Source organism: Idiotropiscis lumnitzeri, chromosome 9, assembly GCF_059441095.1.
Source record: "Idiotropiscis lumnitzeri isolate Australia: NSW breed Sydney's pygmy pipehorse chromosome 9, RoL_Ilum_1.0, whole genome shotgun sequence".
Classification (NCBI taxonomy): Eukaryota; Metazoa; Chordata; class Actinopteri; order Syngnathiformes; family Syngnathidae; genus Idiotropiscis; species Idiotropiscis lumnitzeri.
In genome coordinates this window covers 2,661,430-2,685,038 of record NC_142399.1, presented here as the reverse complement: position 1 = coordinate 2,685,038, position 23,609 = coordinate 2,661,430, and the positions used below count along the sequence as shown (strand labels likewise).

The 23,609-nt window shown below is 42.5% G+C and overlaps 1 protein-coding gene across 7 annotated transcripts in view; it reads left to right on the top strand.

The window, feature by feature from the left end:
• Positions 1-1,364: 1,364 nt before the first annotated feature.
• The window catches only part of adgrb3 (adhesion G protein-coupled receptor B3), a 109,751-nt gene continuing 87,506 nt past the window's right edge, over positions 1,365-23,609 (top strand). For all 7 annotated transcript variants that reach the window (XM_088304365.1, XM_088304363.1, XM_088304360.1 and 4 more), the window contains exons 1-2: positions 1,365-1,967; positions 3,228-3,996. In XM_088304365.1, coding sequence (XP_088160491.1) covers positions 3,243-3,996 — 754 coding nt within the window. In that variant the 5' untranslated portion in view covers positions 1,365-1,967; positions 3,228-3,242. The remainder of the gene's footprint in view (positions 1,968-3,227; positions 3,997-23,609) is intronic.

Here is a 23,609-nt window from a genome sequence, read left to right as displayed (position 1 = left end):
GAAAAAAAACATTTGATATGCCGCATAAAGAGTTAAAAAAAACAGTTTATGTGAAATTAAATTAGCTCAGCTACGACTCAGGAAAAGTTTGTGGCACCAATTTGAGAGCTGCTACCGCCAAACTACGCAACCGATTTCTCTAAAATTTGGCGCAGGGCTAGCAAATATGCCAAGTATTAGCCCGTTAAATGCAGATAGAATAATTCCACTTCTCTTTTTTCGCAGTTGGTTCACAGTGAAATCGCTTATCTATCGCTTACTCGTTTATTCCTCCAAAATCTTTTTAATTTTTCAACCTGTGAATAAATGTTACATTTGATAATTATTCTCCTCCAATTGAATCGTTACACTTCGGGATCAGTAATCACATTTTTTTTCCTCAACCAAGTGCCACCTGCTGGATTCAGTGGGGCATTACACCACTTGCCCCTCTCCAAAATTGCCAGTCTCGGCATCATCACGTCAGACATGGCAGTGCTTGCTTTGTGTTGTCATTCCTTTCAAGAAAGCAGCAAGTTTTTCAAGAAAGCAACGGTTTTGCACTCCTTTCAAGAAAGCAACGGTTTTGCACTGGGACTAACACTGACTGGAAATCAGGTTGACTTTTGACCGAGGTATAACCGTGAGGACAAAAATAACCAATGATGAATAAATGAAATGAGGACAAATTCATGGTCATTGACCGCCATCATTTATTTAACTGTGGATTATAATACACTTTTCCTTACAAATGTCGCATGCAAGTTAATGGAAGAGTTGTTGCTCTACCTGGTGGGGAACTCGGGAAATTGCTGTTTCATCAAACTTTTGACCCCCCAAAAAAATGTCAAAGATGGAGAAGCCATATGGCCCATGTCAACATAAATTCCTGTTGTAAACACAAGGTTCAAAATAAAAGTAATGCAAACAGTTTCTCTCATCTAAATAAATAAATCCAGAGTACATAGTACGGATAGTTTGTCCCGGCGCAGTGCAATGGGTTCACCGAAAAAAATCAGAGTGAACCCAAAGAGTCATCTGGAGGGATAACAGTCCAACGACACGAGCAAGCTTTCAGGTCCCAGTGACAAAGGGCGCAGATTTTATTTTGGAAATCACAGTTCATCTCATCCTCACGAGTACAGTATATACTGTATAGAAAAATCTAACTCCCCCAAAAAAGTCCTTGCAATATTCCATCTTTGAAGGATGCTGCATGCTGCAAACGTTGGCTGAGCATAAGTGAGAAGGGTCCGGTTCAGGGGGGGAACCCCTTTAGATTGGAATTAAGAGCGGCGGGGGGAGGGTTGAGGGTGGGAGGGGGGTGATGGGGGAGAGAAGGAGGAGGAGGAGGAGGAGGAGGAGGGCAGGGAAGAAAGTGGGAGCTGGTGCCAGACGCAGTAAGAAGTGAACGTACGTGTGTATGGTGCTGAGAGTGTGACGTGTTATTGCAGCCCGCTCCTGGAGCTCAGCAAGCAGCCAGCAAAGCGCCTTTTTGCGTCCTTACTGGCCCCCCAAACATCTCCCATCCACCCACTCTAGAGGGATCTTTTCTCTCCTCTCTATTTTCTCGACGTGACGAGAGGATGCCGCTTGACGACTTGCTTGGAAACGGAATAGAGATGCCGAATAAATCCGCGATGTTTTTCTAAAAAGAAAATGCTGTAATTTCCCCCCACCCCCTCTTAGTCTCTGAAATTCTGTGACTGTCGCTTGGTTCAATTTGAGTTTGGATGAGAAAGCCCATGCGGATGATGAGGAGGAGGAACCTGGATACGAGCGGGGAAAGCGGAGTGTAACGCATTTTATTTGATTTGATTTTTCTTTCCCACCCACCGAAGCATCTTGTTGCGCCGGACTTGTGTGCGTGTGTGCGTGCGTGTGTGCGTGCGTGTTGGAGTATGGATTCACTCGAGGGCTGCAGACTTGATTTATAAAGGATGTTGTCAAGTATGTTGGGAAAATAGCCATAGCTTTCGCGGTGTAAGGTAAGATTTTTTTGTATTTCTATTCGTATGCGTGGCTGCTGTCAGTTAAAGTTTTTGCATTGAAATAATCTTGCCGAGCGTGTGCGCGTGTGTGCCGCGTAGCCCTTCTCACGAATCCACGCAATGAACAGATATGTTTATTTAAAGCGATGAGCTGTCTCTTAAGAGGCAAACACCACTTTCAAGTGGCACCGTGTCTCCATTCACATTGCCTCCAGAGAGATGATTGCTTTTTAGAAGCCTCGGCAATAAAACCGAGCGTGTCTCTCTTGACGACCCATTTCTCCGCGTCCTCCGAATACTGATTCCCCCTTGACGCCCCTGCACATGAATCTTGCAAAAGGGATGTGGATTCTCGTGGATTTAGAGCTCACAGCTGATTCCACACCCTGCGAGCCCTTGCACGACAAATAAGTTGGGGTGCCACGATTCCATTCCTCATTCTGGTTCGATTGGCTTGTGTGCGCGAGGTCCGCGTGCATGTGTGAGTGTGCGCGTGAGTGTGGGAACGTGCGAGTCCATCGCCTCCACTAAAACAGTTGCATGGACGATCACGCGTACTCCCGCGCGCGCGCACGCACCCGCTCGCAGCTGCATTGCCTGCAGGATTAAAGCAATCAGGACATGGCATTGCACCCCCCCCCCCCCCCCCACCACCCCCGCCCCTTCCTCTTCTCTTCCACACGCCTCCGTGCATGTCGCGCGCGCCAACACACACGCACACACTGCCTCTATCAAATTGCTCACCCCCCCCCCCAAAAAAAACATTCAAATTCATTTTTATTCCTCAAATCTGCCTTCTTCGCATGAAATATGCACGGAAGTTATTTGCGTTAATGCCGAAAATTAGGCAACACACACGCCGATACAGACATTGAAGTGACAGAGCCTTGTGATAGCAAGCAACTTTAACTTTAAATGGAATCATCCTCCAGCTTTTTTTTGTTTTGTTTTCTTTTTTTTTTCCAGCACGACCCAGTTAACGTCTAAATGTCTTAACCATGAAACCCCAACACACAAACATACACGCATGGTTGAAAAAAAAAAAAAATCATGGCCGGAGTAACCACAAGGTGGCAATGTTTGCACAATGTACAGTAGTGAAGCTTGGAAAGATGGAGTGCAAAAGACGTGCAAGCTGCGGTTGATGTGGTGGATTTTGTCTTGCTATTTTCATGACGAGGAAACGCACGAATCTCGTGACTTAATCGATCATCCGTGTCGCTCACGGTGTAATTCTCCCCTCATCTCTCCTTACAGGCCAAATGACATAGGATGAAGGCTGTTCGAAACCTGTTGATTTATATATTTTCCACCTATCTTCTGGTTATGTTTGGATTAACTGGTGCCCAAGATTATTGGTGTTCCACTCTGGTCAAGGGCGTCATCTATGGATCCTACTCTGTGACTGAAATGTTCCCTAAGAACTACACAAACTGTACGTGGACACTGGAGAACCCAGACCCGACCAAATACAGCATCTACCTGAAGCTATACAAACAAGACCTGAGCTGCTCTGAGTATTCTCTCCTCGCCTATCAGTTTGATCACTACTCTCATGAAAAGATTAACGCCTTGCTCAAGGTGAACGAGTCAATAGTGTACCTGTGTGATTCCAAGAATATTTATATATTTTTGCTCTACGACAAAAATTTTGTTCAGCTGCGGAGGGTTTTCCCCTCCGATTCCAACGGATTGACGCCACAGAAGCTGGAAGAAGAGGAGAAATCGATTGTGGAATTCCTGGTGTTGAATAAGGCCAGCCCCAGCCAGTTTGGGTGTCAAGTGCTTTGTACGTGGCTGGAAAACTGCCTGAAATTAGAAAAGGGCACGGCGGAGACGTGCGGCATCGTCGACACAAAATGCACATGTCCCCAGCATTTAGGAGACGGAGAATCCGAGAGCATGCTCATGCTCAACAATGTGGTTTTACCGCTCAACGCCCAAACGGAGGGCTGCCTGTCGCCCCAACTGCACGTGGGCCAGGTGTGCAATCTGAGTGCCGAAGTCAAGCGGCCTCCTAAAGAAGGTGAGTATGCTGCTGTGTCTTCCTTCTTTTGTGTGCTCGCACAGTAACGGAGCACCGTTTAGGCATAGATCATTTAATGTGCACGTCGATCACTCCCTTTCTTCTGCCCTTTCCTACTGCATGCCTCAAGTGTGATGGCCCATGAAACAAAGAGCACACATACAGTAGAACTTTAATTAGATGGTCGCTGCCCCTCTAATTGGACAACAAAGCTTGGACTTGGGTGTCAACTAATACAGTGGAGCCTCTCAAGTCGAATATCCAAATATATGCGGGAAGGATTTGTTGCTCGAAACATTTCAGTTGTCAGGCATCAATTGATGAATTTTGTCTGCGTGTTTGGATCTTTTTCACAAAAGATGATCGTGCATGACATCAAACAGGATGTCAGCATATCATGTTAGCTTACGTCACCGAGATTTCAATTCGCTGTGCTTTGCTTTTTCTTGAATCTTTTGGAGCTAATTACTCCAAAAGCCTTAGCGAGAGCTATTCATTGAACAATAACATACAAATTGAAGACTCATTCGTTGCTATTAAACTTAGAGTTGAGTTTTTAGTGATTAACTTCTTTTATACGTATACTTTTGCACAATGTAAAAAGTAAGATATGCGCAAATTACTGAGTGGCACGGCACATGTTGTAACCCCATGCTCGGAGGTGGGTTCGCCCTAGTGTTGGCAAATTCACAAGCGTGTGCAAGCCGGTGGATCTGCAAGAGGGAGGGCTACGCCGCTGTGTGAGTAGTCACAATCGACTTGAATCACGCCCCTCTTTTTTTCAAATTTGTAATGTGGCGTACTGGTCACACACTACAGCAGATGTGGGCAATTCTGGTGCTCGGAGGGCCGGGATCCTGGACCTTTTATAACTCTGCAGAAGCTGGATAACGATCCTGGAATCAGGTATGTTGGAGCAGGGAGATAAAACATCCTGGATACCGGCCCTCAAGATCTGGAGTTGCCCTAGTGATGGGGAAATGAAGCTTCAAATTGGCTTCATGAACCACTTGTAGTATTTTTGGTGCCCTGTAGATGGCAGTCTCGGTTCAACTTTGGGCTGAAAGCACTCGGACTTGCCATTTTTTAAAGCAACAGTGCCATCTAGAGGACTCAAAAATACAAAAACTGTTTCATGAAGCAAATTTCAAGCTTCATTTTCCCATCACTAAGTTACCCCAGTCTTGCGCTAGGATTTTGACTTGGCAGAAGCACATCTGTGCCATGATGGAGAGAAACCCCCAACCACTGTTTGTACTTTTTGAGTAAGGAATGAAAAATGTATTTCCGATAAAAATAAACATAAAACCAATCATAGAGAAAAAAAATAATCAAAACAAATACATTGGATTCCAACACAACAAAAAGTCTTTGGCCTCTGAGGCTCCACTGTTTTTTTTTTGGGGGGGGGGGGTGAATGACGGGGGGATGGCGGTCTATCAATTTAGACAACATCAAAGAAATTAATACAGCATTTCAAGCAAGTCAAAATGATTTCAAAAGGTTCCTTTCTTAGGCAAGTTTGGATGCAACATGGATTGGGTGGACACAATGCAACATTTGTTGTTTAGCGTCAAGAGTAATTCATGGTCTGGAGTGGAATGAAAATGATTTGACGTTAAAGCTTTACGTGGTTTTACCGTGATGCTGCCATAGAGCAATGCAACATGTTCCAATATTGGCTTTTAACCGTAAATGCGTCTGATAAGGTCACGATAGACCGTGGAGCTTGCGTGAGATATTTGACGATGACTCATAAAGCAGTGGCCTTCATCACCGAAGTCATGAATGAACCTTTTGATTAGTGGGGGAAATAATGAGGGAGCAAATGTTATGGAACAGCGGCGCTATTCCCTCGAGGCTTTGGAAGTAATGCTTGCAGCAATCGCTCCCTGGAGATTGCAACGGGAAGAAGAATATGCCGTAGTTCGGGCTGTTGGGTGGCTGCTGCTGCACGCTTCAACATCATTTAGTTGCTACACCGGCTTGGAATCAGAAGGATCGTGTCCCCGTCATTGCCATGGCAACCCCGGATCACTCGAGTCTACATCTGCTTTAAGCCATATTTCCATCAAAAGCGTTACACTTTGCTTGGGTTTACCGCATTATGGTTTGAAATCATAAACCCTGAGGCTGAGTGCTGATGAATCCTTTTGACCAATCAACAAAGAGCTCTGTGTTTAGCTCCACCCTTTAGATACTCTGCCACTGCCTTTGAGACCCCTACAAAAGGTTACGGAGCTGTAATTTTGTTACCCTTTTTTGCTGCTAATCGACGAAATACAACATGATTCATGCACAAGATAACTATGTATTATCATATCATATTTTATAATAATCAGATTTGAACACACATTTGGTGGAAAAATGTGAATAACAATGTTAGATAAATAATTTGTAATGTAAAAAAAAAATGGTTGGATGCAGTTCATTGCATTAATATTTGGAGATAAGACAGGTTTGACGACCTACCTGGAAAATGTGCCCCCAAGGGCCTTGACGGCCTTAATCCCTGATCACATGGTATTTGTTTTTTTGTTTTTTTCAAATATATATGCTTAATTTGTTCCGTGGCCACATGTATAAATCAATTTACTTGTATCTCAAATCAACTATCCCCGTTGACATGGATAGAGATGGCATTAATTCTAAAGCTCAGTAGAAATAAGCAGAAAACTTTAGAAACTTAAAAAACTAATTTAAAAAGATATATTTCATACACAACAATGACTTTGATGTTTATATTTTTTTCTTTAGTGATTCACAATCCTGAACAGTCTTTTTTTTTCTACAAAAATGTGCTTGATTGCAAAATAATGCACAATATTTACCACAAATCACAAACGTAACAATTTTAGATTTGGCGAATTATTTGAACGAACAAAAACAATTAAAATATTATTTAGTAGTAGTAGTATTTAGCTGCGTGTGTGTGTGCGCGTGCACTCTCTTTTGTGACACGCTGTGTACTAGATTTAATGTGACAAACACTTCGATCAGTCACACGCAGCTTGTATTGAGACTTTCTCCGCCCGTGCCCATAAAAAACACAGTTGATAAAAATCAACGTAGACAGCGCTCCTCATTAAGATCCCCATTGACGGCATTTCACGTCAACAGCGATCGAAAAGTTAAATGCTCCATCTTCACTGAAATTGTGGACAGCCTGAAGCTCACTCGCAACTCAAGTTGCGGTCTACAAAGTTCACTTTGGCGAGTTTACCACAGTTGCTTAAAAGTTAACACTCTACACCTGCGGGGCAGCACCAGTCCCAAAAATAAAAACACAGCAATAATACACCTTTACTTTAAATAATTGCCACTCATCTTGTGTCTTTTCTGAGTTTTGTATTCAAAATGATTAACGGTGTTCGAGGAGCCAAGAAGCACTATCGCTTTAATAATCATTTAGCTCACCGTTTGATCAAATCACAATAACCTAATGCTTATTTGCCAGGGAAATTCTCTTTTCCCGAATAACATTTGACATTTTTCAGCATGTTAATATCAGCTTAAGAGCACAGCTTATCCCCCCCCCCCCCCCAGAAGATTTTCCACTAGCATCTATTTATAGTGTTGGTTGATGGGAGGTTTGAATAAATCCGTTTTCATCTGGATAACGAGGGGTGAGGGAGGGGCATAGATCAACACACTGGGTTTTAAAAGAGTACCGTCTATCCTGCTGATGTCATAGTGACAGAGTTGTGTTCCTGATGAAGTGTTACAAATAGTCGACAAGGGCTGGATTTCATACAATCGCTCGTCTTTGATCTTCGCAACTTCCTGTTGAGCGGAAGGCCGTTGGAGCCGATCAAAATACAAGCCGGGCTGAAGGTTGAACGTGTGACGCGCCGCCGCTCGTGTTGGACATGAATACACAGCGTGGAGGAAGCCTTTTAAAGGTTAAAAGCCGCGTACATATTTCAGGTGATCAGCCAGACAAAAGACAGACCTTGCCCGTTGATGCTGTGCCACTTTGAAAAGCAAACCGGCACAATGGACACTCTAAACACAGCCGCTGACTCGTTTATGCTGCTTTACTTTTATGGCTGTCACCGTTCCATGCATAAAAGTTGTAAAAGCAGGCGGCACGGTGCTGCACTGACACTTACTGCGATTTAATTCGATCGCACTCTCCCTTGTGTGCGCGCGCGTGTTTGTGCGTGTGTGAGTTCTGCCTGCCCACAACACACGGAACAACATGATGACTCGTCCCTGCCCATAGGTGAACTAATGTGTGTCAGCGTTGTGACGTTCCGGATGACGTGTCCAGGCTGCTTTTAGAAGTGTGACTTTTAATCTAAATTCATGGAGGAGGAAATAGTTTGGCAGTTTATATTTTCATTTTCGTACAGAATTTTTGTTGGGAAATGTCCCAACAAATGTCCCAAATGTCTTTATTTACAACGTACGCAAGTGTACAGCCTAACTGATGCTGGCAAGTCATTTTTTTAAAGCCTTTATTTAAAGCAACAGTGCCATCTACAGCACTCAAAAATACACCAACTGGTTCATGAAGCAAATTTCAAGCTTCATTTTCCCATCACTAGTCGCCACATCTTGCATGGTCACGGTGTCACATCAAAACCTCGAAAATATCACCCAAAAACAAACAACCAAAACTCGGATCAAAGAAATCAAACCAAAAAAAATCACAAAGTTCCACACCATTCCCATCCCAAGTACCGCAAAGCATGCTGGGAGTGTCTCAGCCTCCCATTGACGTCATAGTACGTTTTTCTTTTTTTTTTTTTCCAAACGGTAAATGGAGCTTATTGCTCAAAATGATAGATTGACCTCAAATTGTTTCTAGTAATGCAATGCATTCCTTTTTTGTACAGTATCCTTCGAAATTGTCATTAAAAACAGGCCGTCCTGACGCACGCTTTGCCGATGCTGGTGTTTGCTTTCCATGTTCAGGATAAAAAAGCTTCCAAATCCTTTAATTCCCTTTGAGCACCTTCATATCTTTCACAACCTGCTGCTGGCTTCCAGAAATCAACCGCTTCACGAGGTATCCCCTCATTTTGTTGCTCCGTCGACTCGATTTCCCCTCGGCTATGGTCGACCGCCTCATTATTTGTGTTGTTTCGCTGTCATTGGAGAATCGGCGTCGATATGTCTCATCGCTTTGGGCTGGGAAGTGTATTCTTGTTTGTCTTCCGATGTCGACTGTTAATGAAGCTTCAAATGATCGTGTTGTGCTTCCGATGTATGATTTCGATGTTGCTTTCCACGGGTTTCACTTAAGAATTTCGTTCAGCCCTTGGTGTTGAAACGTTTGCGTGTTGTCCTTGTGCATTGAAAAAGATGACAAGCCGGCGCTCTCATTTGCTTGAGAACTCACGACGCTACCAAGAATTGGGTCTCAAAAGTATGAAATATATTCAAATGAATATTTAATGAGTCTACAAAGGGGGCCTCCAAACCCCGTATTAGTACAAGAATTAGGTTACAAACACAAATAGGAGTCCTCAGCCTCTTTCCCTCTTGAGGAAGAATGCCATGGCTTCCAAAAAGGAACATGCAACGCACCGAAAACATGACAGTTGAATCGCGTAGCCTGCTCGAGCTGGAAAGATTGAGAAAAATGACCGTTAAAATGGGAACAGCTCTGCATTTCTAAATGTGATCGTGTGCAGATTTGCGGTTGTACGCTTGCATTGGCTTCATTTGAACTTTCTGCTTTGCGACCAAGCAGACGATGGCAATGAGATTTTATCGGGGAACCAAACGCGGCGCGCGGCTCTCCGGTGCGCCGTCACCCGCCGCAGTAGTGAGTGGCGCCGCCGCTCAGCCCCGCTGCCTCACATAGAGCGGCCTTTTATTCACTTTGGATCTCAGTCAAGTCACTCAGTAGTCACACTGCATTATCCTCACCCCCATTGTTTCGTACACTTGGAGGCCTTTTTACTTCCAATTCAGTGAAGGAGAGGCTTCAGCGAGACAGCCTTGAATCTGTTTGCTTTTCCCTATATATGCCTTTTTAAAATTAAGATCTAGAAAATATTGCTTTGCGGTAAAAATCATCCCGGCCTGAATTGCACCTCTAAAACCGATCCCCGTGGTAGGCCTTCATTGTGCGTTTTGTACCTGGCTTTTATAGCTGTGACCTCAGTGTTCCTTCGTCTCAGTCCTTTCTGCTGAGATGGAAAGAAAGTTGTTAGTGAAAGGCACGGTCAGCTCAAGTAAGTCCAATCGACTGTAGCTCCATGAAAAGCGACCTGACAGTGCTTGGCATCTTTTTTTTCTGCGATAATTGCACAATCATGACCACCACCACTTGAAGTTCCTCTACACAAGCTGAAGTACATTCAAGAGCTGTTTCTAACTTTTATTTAGAGAGTGGTGATCTCTTAAAATGAGTCTAGTTGTATGTCAATGCACTACTTTTGTGTATGATCCGAATGATCGATTGGCTGGGAAACGTCTTCTTCCGTTCTGCGGCGGCGCACTGAATTTGCAAACGCTCCGCTACGCCTGATTCTACCAGCGCAAAGTCTACCAAAAAAAAAAAAAGAAAACTCCCAGTGCTCAGTTAGTCTGCGTTTTGTGCTAGTCTTACGTCCGGCACGAAAATAGCGCCCAATTTGTTCAAGCCAGTATGGAAAAGAAAATACAAGGAAGCACTGTTATCCATCAAATACACACAAATACAACAGTAAATGAAGGAATTTATGATTGCAATTGTCTACTAGAAAAAGAACTGGACCCGGATGCCTGGTCTAAAGAGTTTCTAAAAAAAAAAAAAAAAAAAAAAAAAAGCTCCATGGAAATTTTGACCTTTACAAGGACAATGCTTGGTATATTTTTTTTTAAACTGTCCAAGCAACATTTAATTTAGTCTTTTTATTTTTTTGCACTGGTGAAGAATGGCACAGCATCAAATTGAAACCCAATTATAAAATGTTGTGTCACTCATATAGTTTCAGAGGGAAAACAGAAAATATTAGTTCTGGTATTGGATGCGAAAGTGTACCTAATCAAGTGGCCAACTAGTGTGTGATAATGTGGATTACAGCCGCACTCACCGTCACTAAGAGAGTATCCCGATGCTGTTCTATGAGTAACGTTGAATGACTCATTGTAATATTATCAACACAAAGGTGGATGATAGAAGTGGGAGCTCAAAACGTGTGTCCAATGCCAAGCTTGTGAATTTCATTGTATTCCCGGAACGGTTGCCTCGATGAGGCACTTGGACCGGTGGAGGACGATCAGATGCGCAAAGCGTTGTTCAAATTTTGACATGGATTTGTGATCTCAGTCCGGAGGCTGTGTTTCAGCCGCACCACGACTGCGAGTCGTCGTGATAACTACCCGCTATCAGACCGTGTGCTGCCAACTGTCTCGGAGCAAATGAAAGAGCAGTGTTGTCATAGCGCAACTGCCGACAGGATGGCGGTCAAAGTGTCCACACAGCTTATGGTTTTGACTCCGCTCGAAGGAACCATACTCTACTGGATTAGAACGCAAAATAAATAGCCAGACGCACGTGATCGGCAAAACACTTTCAACTCAAATGTCAAAAAAATATTTATGAATGCATTTGAAAATGCTGGAGAGGCTTAACTGGGGCTGCAGCCATTTTCTGACAGGTCTATAAAGCCACCCACCCCGAGCCCCGGTGTAGCGCCATCCTTATTTTCCTTCAGGGTTAGAGAAAAATAGGAAGCGCGTCAGCCACATGATGTCCTGGAGACAACCTCTCATGACCTTTTCCGCCAGCATCTGAAAACGGATACAAATGTGTCATTTTGGACATTTTTCTGCACCCGTTTGAAGAACTTTCAACTTACTAACACACATCCATCTTGAAAAAAAATCCAAAAGAAAAAAAAAATGCCTGTGCAAGATCATTGTTTTGAAAAAACAAAAAAAACAAAACATAGTTAAATATTTGAACTCAGTTACCTCTGTTTTATTTACTTCCAAAATAATTTGCATCCTCTGCAAAGCCAAATTCAAAAATTCTTCCATATTGCTCATCATGTCAGAACAAAAGACCCTGATCCAATCCGGTCTCTAGTCCCCTCTCCAAATAGTGGTGGCCAACTGAAATGATCTGCTGCGTTGTGTTTCATGAAGTCATATTTCTCTCAAGCAAAAATAATTTGCATGGTGACTAACGGAGAAGAAAATCTCTTCTAAAAAACAAGACGCAAGCTGCTGGCAAAAGACTTTGTTTTCTTCTGCAGCCTTCCATGGCCACAAAGGCACAATGCCACATTTCCATTTGTAATTGTGCATCTTGCTCCGACATCACAGCGTTCAGATTCTATTTTGCAATTTATGAGTTAAAGATAAGTGGACTTCACGAATCAAAGGAAGCCACTGTTGCTTCCTCTGACTTCAAAAAGCTTTCTATATGAATACAAACAAAAGTAATGAGTCTCTGTAGATGAAGAAGAGCGTCTTATCCTCTTATTATACAAATTGGATTTGTTTATTTCCATCATGTGCATAATTCACTGAAGGAAAATATCCCAGCACAATAGAGGGAAAACATTGGACCTGTTTCCGATCTAGTACGCAGGAAGACTACGGAGTAAAGTGAAGGTTGGGTCGCACCAAAATAACAATTCAGCATTTGGAATTAAATAACCAATGGTGGACGGTCAAGGCCTTCTGATCAAGAAATCATGATCATATTCTTCACATTGATATCATATTATATCCTAGTGATCATTTTTTTAGGTGAGCGTTTTTATCCAATCAGAATTCAGCAGGCTCGTGTTGCCGGGCAGATTTCACAATACCAGTAGCACACACTATTCGTCCGGGGCCTTCAGATACAATCGTGCGGGCATCAGCTTTCAGAGTTGATAGACATTTGCGATAGCCAATCAGATGACGAGTTGATGACAGTAAGGCCTTCTCGCTGGCCTTACGCTGAAGGTGATGATGGGGGGGTAGCGCTATGCAGAATCAACACATCCGAAAGTCGTAACTGGCGACCGTTGGAAAATCTAAAATCTATTCTTGCTTTTTTTTTTTTTTACTGATCATCCTTCGAAGAATATGTTCATCATCGCCGCAAGAGCATGTTGCGTCTTAGGAGCAAAGTACTTCATGTGGATTAACACCGGTGCGTGTCATGAGCATTTGTTGTCGGATTTCTTTCTAAAAAAAGAAAAAAAAAATCATATTCATACTTTGTCTGCAATCGTGAATAAAATGTTGTTGTTTTTTTTTGTCCCCTCTTGCGTGGTGCCGAAGCTGTTAATGCAAATGATGAAGTGCTTTTTAGCCTCTTAGTTTCAAGCTCCTTCATTTCAACCCAGTTGGACTTGGCCTGTCATTGGATGGCTATTTCTGCCCACAGTCAAGAGGAATTTGCATAAACATCCGCCCACAAACCCTGGCAAATGAGTCTGTCACTCAAAAGACTCTGTGGGGAAGTGGAGGAGCAATCCAATCCTCTCTCAAGGGGCTTCTGTAACCGCTCCGCCTGGCATCTCTTCAGTCGGGATGGCAAGTGTCTAAACATTATGGATGGCCGCAATGCTTTCATGGAACGCGAGCCTCAAACATATGTAAGAGTCGTTTGGCAATGCTCCATTAAGTGTTTTCGATTCATTGCTTGAGTAATCACAGTTTCAATTCTGCAATGATTGGAGAGCCCTCCATCCGCCGTTGGTGACGATCCCAACTGAATTTGGGCACCATGTAACAGCCAATCACATGGCACGAATAGACGAGGGAACAGTCACACACTCGCGTTCACATAGTATTTTGCTTGAGCCTGATTCCGAAGACCCTAACGATTTTTTTTTTTTTTTCATGACGCTTCCTTAGTCAATCTCTTATTAAACACATTCGATTTTTTTCACAGTATTTTGTGTTTCGTGCCAAACGAAAGGAATTCGAGTCATCGAGGCCTGCTGGTTGATACATCAACAAATGTCAAAGCACTTGACTGAAACAGCGACAGGTCATTTCCTGCAAAGCGCAGAACAGCGCCGGTGCCGATGATGAATTCAATTATACATTGAAGAATGAAATGTTCCCATCGTACATTATTTTCTCTTTTAAAAGGAAACTGTAGTTAAACGCCAGAATTGCGCCAAAGTTAAATTCACACCTTTGTCTGCAAAGGTGTGAATTTACTTATGATGTAGTACAAGGCTTGAAATTTTTTCTTTGCTGCAGGTTTTTCCCCATAAAGAAAAAAAAAAAAAAGTCCGCAGGAATTCCAACAAATTGACTTGCGTGAATCTTAATCACTTCACGAATAGGGTTAAAAAAAATCTCAGACGGATACCAAAGCCAAATAAAAAACTTCAGTTGCGTGCTAAAACATTTACCAGGTCCTATTTTAGAAGTTAAAACTCTCAATGTCAACTTTTGACCTTTTTGCGCGTTTGTGTGTGTGTGTGTGTGTGTGTGTGCATTCATTATTTACGCTACTTTTTTTTTCGTGATGCGCTTCTTTTAACGTTTGAAACTCTGCTCACATAAAACAGCCTGAGATGAAAACAACCACATAACCAAATACTGCAGATGAAATAAATTGATTTAAGATATAAATTTACTTTAATCATTGAAAAACATCCTTTTAGAAATTCGACACTCAACCCCTAATTCACAATTTGCTCGCCATTAATACAACCCATATATGAATGGAATCTATCACCACGTGTGTGTGTGTGTCTAGCATTTTGTATATTATAATAAGCTCTATATATTATAAACTTTTCTTCATTTTGCATGCATTTAAATACACGGTGAGCCAAATGTTCTTTCCTGCTTTTTATCATTTTTTTTTTGCTTTAATTTATACAATATGAGTGAATCCACACATCCGTGGTGACGCAAAACGGCCAGACGTCTTCCTCTTTTGTTTTTCTACTTCAGTCATCTTTGGCCAGATTTCTTTGAAGGATGATGACTAATGCTGATGATGCTTTGTCATCAGCATATGTCGGTCATCTCTGACTGAGACGGATGACATTTTGCTTGCACTGACTGGCCGTATGTTTGTGTGGACTTTGTGCTTCTGCAGCTCCTCTCGCAAGATGGGGAAGGGTGACGCAGCACAGAAAGTATTAATAGGCACCGTCCCATTTTAGTTGGGTTTTGTGCAACGTAATTGGGAAAAAAGTTGTTTTTCTAAACACGTGAACCACTAAATGAAAATAGCCTTTTTATGACATAATGCAGTGTGACTTTGAAATTCAACACCTGAACACTCCAAATTAGTTGAACTTTTTTAGTTTTTATTTTTATTTTATTTTATTTTATTTTATTTTATTTATTCTTATCTTGCACTGGAGAGGAGAGCTCTCCAATCTCGCTGTAGAATGACAATAAAGGGCATATTGATTCTGAAAAAAATGAAAAAATCATGTGATGATAACCATAGAACCGTAAACGGAACTTGCAGAGGAACAAACGAGATGTACTGATTGCAAGGAAAACGGGACACGTGTTTGTTCGGACTGAACATGGCAAAAGTGAGTATAAATCGACAATAGCAATAATGATGATACAAGAAGAAGAAGAAGATATACGCCAGTGGTCAGCTGCTTTTATCTTTATGGGAGGCAACTTGCTTCCTCCCTCCCGCCCGTGTTCGTTAATGCGCCGTTAAAGTTAATGGTGAGCACAAATTTCAATGTTTAACCGTGGTTAAGTTCTTTTTTTATGCTTCGATGGGTTAATGTTAAAATGTTTCTTAAAATATTACCCGTACGCTTAATAAAGCTCATTTCTGGGGAAAATTTCAATCGTGATGGCTAAATGAAGCTTCAAAACTGCTTCATGAGCCAGTTGTCGTATTTTTGGACTCCTGTAGATGGCACTCTCTGTTCAATATTGGGCTGAAGGCACACTGCTTTGCCATTTTTTAAGCCCTTCATTTAAAGCAACAGTGCCATCTAGAGGACTCCAAAATACAACAAGTGGTTCATGAAGCAAATTTGAAGCTTCATTTTCCCATTACTAGAAATACTCATGTGAGGTATGCACTCATATGCTCAATGCAACAAAATGGCAATGAAACTTGACTTGAATGTCATGAGGGAATTTTCTTTGCGATTGGGTTTAAAAGACCATATTCAGAGCCCGACTGACTGAAAGCAGTCAAACGTGGAATGTGTGTGCCGCAGTCTGCCTCTTTAAGTCCCTTTTCAGTCGCTCCATCACTGAAAATCAATACAAAACAGCGCATTGAAAACTGCCAATATTACTGCGGACTTTCAACTCATTTGTCAGAGTTCTGCACCACAATTACAAACGCCGAAGCGTTCGTCTCCAGCGGGCGTGCAATGAACATGCCTACGCACCGCTGACACATGACAGCAGCAAGCGGTACGGATGTCTTAACAATGCCCGAACACGCAATTTGCAATCGATCACTTGTATTGAAGCTGAGCCGACGGGCGGTGCTGGAATATGATCGCTTTCCAACGGACTGGATGTTGTATTTTTGTCTGATAAAGAATAGGACGTGTTGTCAGGGCTCAGATGACTCGTATGACGATTCGATTCTCCGCACGTATAGTGACATGAAAGCTCTTATAGCAAAACTCAAGTGAGGAGCATGCTCGTCTTTCAATTCTTTTGGAGAACGCTTGAGGTTGTCATGCTTCCTGCGAATGGGCCATCGTATTTTAGAGCCTTTTTGCATTCACTATTGGAGCTGTTTCGATGGAATGCAATTGCATAACTTTATTTTCTGTTCAGCATTGAATTAACAATCGTCTTCTCCAATTTCTTTGATAAGAAATATTAAATACCTCCAGACTCTCCTTGATGTCTGATGGAATTATCAACGCAAAATCGGCTTCAGGGTCCAAATCAGACAAATGGGATGTTTTAACGCTCTCTGCAGCATTTTCTTAAAGTGAAGGACTCCCCAAATCCAACGAAACGGGACAAATAAATCAAGAGGCTCACGGGAGATGATTTTGGATCGGCGAATCGATACCGTGCCACCACAGCTTGTTGCGGCTTCCAAAAACCTCCTCTCCAGTAAAAGCCCCCAGTCGGGCATTGCATTTATTTTTGTTTTCAACTTCTGCCAAGTGACGTTTTTAATCCAGCTACATCAAAAATAAAAACACTGCTGCACATTACATTTACAAAATCGAAATTGGAACTCAGAGCGGTGTAGCAGTGACATTTGATATCCAAGAATCAATTGAAGGAAAACAATTTTACCATTCACTTATCTCTTTCACTGCCATTGACGAGTATAGACGTCAAAAAGTGCGTTCATTTTACCTGGGCTGGTAGTTTAAGCATTCTTTTTGCTTTATGGAACCTCGAAAGATGAAATCATGATAAAGTTAAAAAAAAAAAAACCTATGAATATGTCAAATTTGACTTCTTGAATGATATTGACAGTTAATGTCTGAAATTTTATCAGATGTTTTTGTTATACATTCAATGTATTTTGCACAAACACATTTGCACTTGCCATCGTGCGATCTTATGATATTTCTTTTACATCTTGGACAAAATTAATTGGTTAAAATGTCCGGTGGTTTTTGAAGCATCACAGATGGTTTCAGTAGGACTTTTTTTTTTTTTTTTTTTTAAATTTGATTCTGTCTGTCTTTGACGTCAAGGCTTTGTGATCATCCTCGTGTTATTTTCTTAGCTTTGCTGTCTTCCGTGTAGCGTCTGTCATCATAAATGTGCACTAAATCAATTATGGCTGCCATGCGGAATTGTGTTTTCACTTCAGTAACAACTTCGGTCTTTGATTTGATGAAGGCACCTTTGTTTCCAAAGATGACATTATTCGGCAATTTGAATGTGCGGAGCAACTTTACTGAACCTTTGATTTCAGTCACTTTGATTCTATGAAAAAGGGTCACATGACACACCGCCGCAGTGTCTTTTAGACTAAAAATGTCATCTCTGCATTTGTACTTTCTTTAAAAGCTACGACATGTTTATTTTTGCATACATGTTCGTGTGTGTGTGTGCTCGAAAGTCCTCTGCAGGCGCATTATGATGCACATTGCAGTTGAATAGTAAATATTATGGTTGATAATAACAGAAAGCATTTGTGCGCCAGCAGGGCCTTTTAATTGAATTATGACAGCAGCAATGGCTCATCCCGAGTTTGCTCTAAAATGCTCTTTTGGTTTGTGCAGTGAAGCGGCACAAAGATGTGCTGACAGTTTATGATCAAGAAATCGGCAACAATTTGCGCCCCCACCCCACGACCCACTCGCCGCCGCAACTCAAAGTGATAGCATTTTAGGTGCAAAACAAACCTACAACGTGGAGTTAATACTCACTGCTCACAATGGGCAACAAGAGCGCCACTGCCAACTAGTGGAGTGGAGGTGCAATTACACTTTATTTTCGTACGGCAGAAAATAAATCATGTTCCCGAGGGTCACACGCGCCCCCCTCAGCATCACACCACGCCCCGTTTCCGTTTAGTTGTCATTAGATGTTGCACGACACTTATTTGTTACATGAGCCTGTTCTTTGTGAAAATGTCTCCACCTCGCAGCACTCCCACACGGCAATGTGCCATTATTTATCAGATCCTTGAGGCTTCTGAGCAAGGTGATCCTCCTCAACTCAGTTCTTTGTTCCTCAAGGCCATCTTGGCGAAGCATCAGCTCAGCGGTGTCCAACGCTTGGCTGTTGTGAAGTTGTCTCAACAGTTACTGAAGTGCAATAATAGCAGTTTTCTTCTCTAATCGGAGGTGACAATTTCGAGCAAGGAGGTGAAACAAGTAGATTTGAAGGGAGAGTGAGAGATTGCTTTGCCACTTGGCAGCGCCAATGTAAACACGATTGAATTGTGGCGGAAAACAAAGAACTTGGGCCGCCATTTGTCTTTTAAGTGTCAAAAGATGAAACTTTAGCTTTTTTTTTTTATTTTTTTTAATTGCTTGGGGTGAGATATCTTCCATTCTCTTCCTGAGCCTATCGGAAATGTGAGGTGGATTTTATCTTTGCAACTTGAGCAACATCTTTAAGGTCATAGTTCCTTCTAAGATGAGTGTCTGTCACAGCAAGTGGGAGAGCCTCGAAGTCTGCTCGCCTCATGAGGTGAATTTCACCCTCCGTTTGCAGTTACGGCCGCTAACCCCCGTGCCCCCCCGGGTGGGTTTATCACTTTTTAAAATTTGTAGATCATACAGATTGGTGATTTTTTTTTTTTTTAATCATGTTGCTGGCGTGGAAGCAAAAGCGTGTGTGTGTGTGTGTTTCTGCAAGCGTGTGTATTGTGGGAAGGAAAAAAAAATATATGTCGGAGCTGTCCTCTATCCTCTTTTTTAGGCACCCTTCCATCATCGGCCCTCTTATTCATAAAAGTAATTGTCCTCGGTTCCCGTCCGTCCTTGTGCTTTGCATGCGCTTCCGTCCTTACTTTTCACCAGGCTCAACCTTACAAAAAAAAAAACCTCAAGTCTTGGTGGACTACAACACAGTCAGTTTTCTGAACCGTATCTTGTGAATGGATTGAATTGTTTGCGACTGTTTGAGTGTCAACCAAGATCGCATTTCGCGGCCAACACAACCATCGTCGGTCTTCAAACTGACTGGCGATGTGTAAACTTTTTTTTTTTCACGGAGGGCGAGTGCTCCTCCTCTTGTCGACTTGAAGTCTGCCGGAGACTTGAGGGCTTGAGGTTCCTCCGCAGGATCTTAGCTGTTCCCAGGATTGCGCAGTTCTGCATGGAGATGTAAGATGTTGTTCCTGGTATCTGCCAGAAGCATCCATCCAGCTTGAGGATAAATTCCCTCATCGCTCTGATCACTATTGGCACCACTCTTGCGCTTACCCTGCACATTTCCTCTCGTCCTTCCTTCAGTGCTCGGCATTCGTCCAGCTTTTCATGTTCGCTTTTCCGGTTTGCCGCCGGATCTGGGTCTGATTCTTCTCAACCACCTTCAGAGGAGTCTGCCATCTTGATTCTTGGTCCTTTAGTCCATATTTGGTACAGATGTTGCGGTACATTATCCCTTCTACTTTGTTCTGCTGCTCCATGTATGTCTTGCCTTCCAGCATCTTACGCCGTGCTGTGATATGTTGCACCACCTCTGGGGCTTCTTTGCCCAGCCGGCACCAGGGGTCCTGTCTGATATGGTAGACCCTGGCCTCTATTGACCTTTTTTGGGCTTGGGCTTATTCTTGTGCTTTCAGTCCATCCGTTTTCTTCCACTGGTCTATTTTGGTGATGTTGGACAATTTGTTGGTGGAACATGCAATGCTGCGGATTGTCTTTTCCAGGACAGTCCATCTGGCTCCTTCTCGTATGAGATCTCGATCTGTTGTGGAAATTCTGATGTTAGAGCAGAACACCTAGGGCAAAAATCCGATTGGAAAACACTTATTGGGTGTACTTGTCACTCATGTATTATTGTAGTTGAAGTTTACAGAGATTTAGCCCTGAATTGTATCCAAAGAAATCTTTTAAGATGATAATAATACACAACCTTATTTAGCATTTAACATTTTTTTTATTTCAAATCCCCATGCCCATGTTGCAGCCTCTAAAGCTGCCCTTTCCCTTTTTTGCTTGCACTTGGGACGGTAATGCCGTGAATACATTGCAAGCAGAAGTGCGGATATTTAGAGGTTGGGGGGGCGCCAATTCATTCTGAAGTGACACATCAGCCTCACCATGTCAAGGGAAGTGCAAACTCGTTTTTTTTTTTTTAGGTAATCCTTTTTATAACAGAATTGGTGACTGGTGCCGGATCACATTACATCACGCCGCAGGAGTAAAACACGGCCTGAGTTGAACTGCAAGATATTGCAATCCCTCCAAGTGTTAATTCATTATCGAACATACAATTGCTATTTTAAATGTTCTAACCATATTTTATTGCGTTGTTAGGCTTCTCAATCTTGTATTACTGAATTACATGAAATTCTAAATTGCCAATGTTTGTTTTGTACCAGAACTCTCGTGTGGGCTGCTTTTTGTGGGGAAACGAATAATAATGATGATGAAAAAAAAAACAAAACTCAAAACTGAGTGAACAAATGCCTGCCTGCACTTTTTGGCCCCGGGCCACATTTGTTCACAGTGGAAATCACAGACCACTGTTTTATTTTCTTTGTGTGTGCGTGCACGCAGGGAACATATTTGAATGTTTGGCTGGTGCTTTATTTGTGCCTGCCCTACAAATGTCCCTCATCATTCCCCCCCCCCCCCTCTTTTGTTATATTCCATCCCCTGAAAAAGCTTTGATTTATTGGCCTGGCAGCGCTTTCGGACATTAAGTGTGAAAACAGAAAATTGATCTTGGAGGCGCCAATGGTTCTTGCCCCATCTTGCAGACCGACAGGTGTGTAACTCCAAGCCTGACTGAATTCCCAAATGGACTCAAGCCATCAGTAGTGGGCTAGACAGATCTAAAACAAATGAAATCTCAAACAAGCAATGTGATTTCTGCCTCTCGGAGCACAACAGCTTTGTTTTACCGAGTGTGAAACAGCCATCGCGTCTCAACCGAGCCTCCGCAGTCCGTATGCACAAAGGTTTGTTGTGAAGGCCCTTCACGTTCCGGGCAGGGCGAGGCCTGCCTGACGGGCTCTCGAATTATTGTTTGTTTTGGACTAAAATGGGAGCAAGCTGTTCTCTTTTAATTATTCAATATGTGGGCCTAGTGAGGAAAAATAAGTGCCACCCATCAGATAATGTGTTGGCTTTGGCAGAGTAAACACCCGCACAAATCTGTCCCAGACGTGGTGTGTATGTATGTGCTGTGATTATATGCATTTTACTAAGTCGATTAAATGCTTGTGAGGTGCATGAGTTGGCTTTGTCACATATCTGCATTTTTCTTTTTCAAACTAGAACATTACTGTGAAAATGTATTGGGTGATTCTAAATTGCGCTGAAGATATCTAAAACTATTTTTATACTATTTTAAGTTAGATGGCTTATTGGCGGTTGCGTTGATATTCCAGGTTCGCCTTTGGATTACACCTCTAGGGTGAGCAAAAAAATAAATAAAAATTAAGGAGACGTGGCTTCATGCACAGGCACCGTACCCCGGAATGGTTTTCCCCGATCAAAATCTTTTTAGTCTGCGTTCATGCTGCGCTGCATTTAAAATGGCACTTGGTTGCTTGAGATACGATTTATTGTATAACTGTAAGTCTTTCAACCACACATTGAAAAATGTTTTATGTGGAACAGTTATAAGCTATATTATTTGGTGAGATGATCTCAACTACGATTGTTTTTTTTTTTTTTTTGCTATTAAATGTTTGGGGGGAAAACAGGATTTTTTTTTTTTTTTTCTATATATTGTTTGCTGGGGGTATTTTACGTGTTACATTATCTATACCAACCCCCCCGCTGTGTTTGAGTCTGGTGTCTGCTATTGTGATCATCTCCTCGCTCTTGCTGTTCGAAATAAGGGCTATGACCGCTTGTACAAACACACGCACACAAGTAGACCAGCATCAACACTGAAACGTTGAGAGAATAAAAAGACATTGTCACATGTATTTAACTTAAAAAAAAAAACTCCCCCAAATTATTAATTTCCTCCTGTATGTTGATTTTATTTACTGTTTGATAATTTCCCTCAAAGGATAATTGAAGTGCTATGAAGGGCGGGGTGGGTACCTGGAATTTCGAGAAAATATGTTAATTCTACCACGAGCAGCCGTTCACCCGGCGTCGGCCATTAATTTTCTGTGCGTGACGGCCATCGTTGATCATTGCAACCGTTCCGCTGACGCACAGTTCGCGCTTCATTATATGTTTACGTCAACGGTTGTTTTTTGTTGTTGAGCAATAAACTTCAGACTACCCTTGCGGTGGTAAATATTGAAATGGAATATTTGGCCTGCGAACAAAGTCCGAGGAAAAGTGAGGCGATGCTGCGCTCCTCTCATGTCTAATGTCGCTGATTGTGGTTTGCAGGCTCATAAATGATGCACACGCTTGAGTCAATAACGAGGTGCATCATTTTGCAGGGCCCCCCCCAGGTGGGCTGCATCATGCATGTCACTCGAATGGGGTGATTTTTAACGCTCAGTCCGTATCATCAGAATCAGAATCAGAAATCCCTTTATTGTCATTGTACTCAAGTGTGCAACGAGATTAGAGAGCTCCCCTCTCCAGTGCAATACAACAAGAATTCAGATAAATATATCAATTAGATAAATGAGCCTCTACACAACAATTCAGACGGCAAAGAATGCACTCAAATCAGTGCAAAATATATTTGTTATAAAATTGCAACGTACCTCTCCAGTCACCACAATGCTTGCCAGGACACCCTGTGGCATGTCATATTTTGATCTTTCCATCCACACGTGCTATTATTAGCGTGTCCGGCAGCACATGTGACATCAGTCTGACGGCGTTCATGTCTTGGCTTTGCCTATTACACTTTGACTGACTCACCAGCGGACTGCGCCTCCCAGCTGGCAATCGGCTGACACTCTCTTGCACCTCATTGCCGGGAAGGCCATGGAAGCAACGGAACCTGTGGGGGGGGGGGGGGGGGTTACAATACAATACCTCAAGAAAGACAACCGAAAATGAACGAGTGAGTGAAGTATTGCGTGGCTGTTAAATGTTCATCGTTGCTCGCGTGAGATGAGAATCCAGACTGCTCGCATTTCCATTTTTCTCCCTCCAATCTGCTTCTTGCGGATCAGTGCT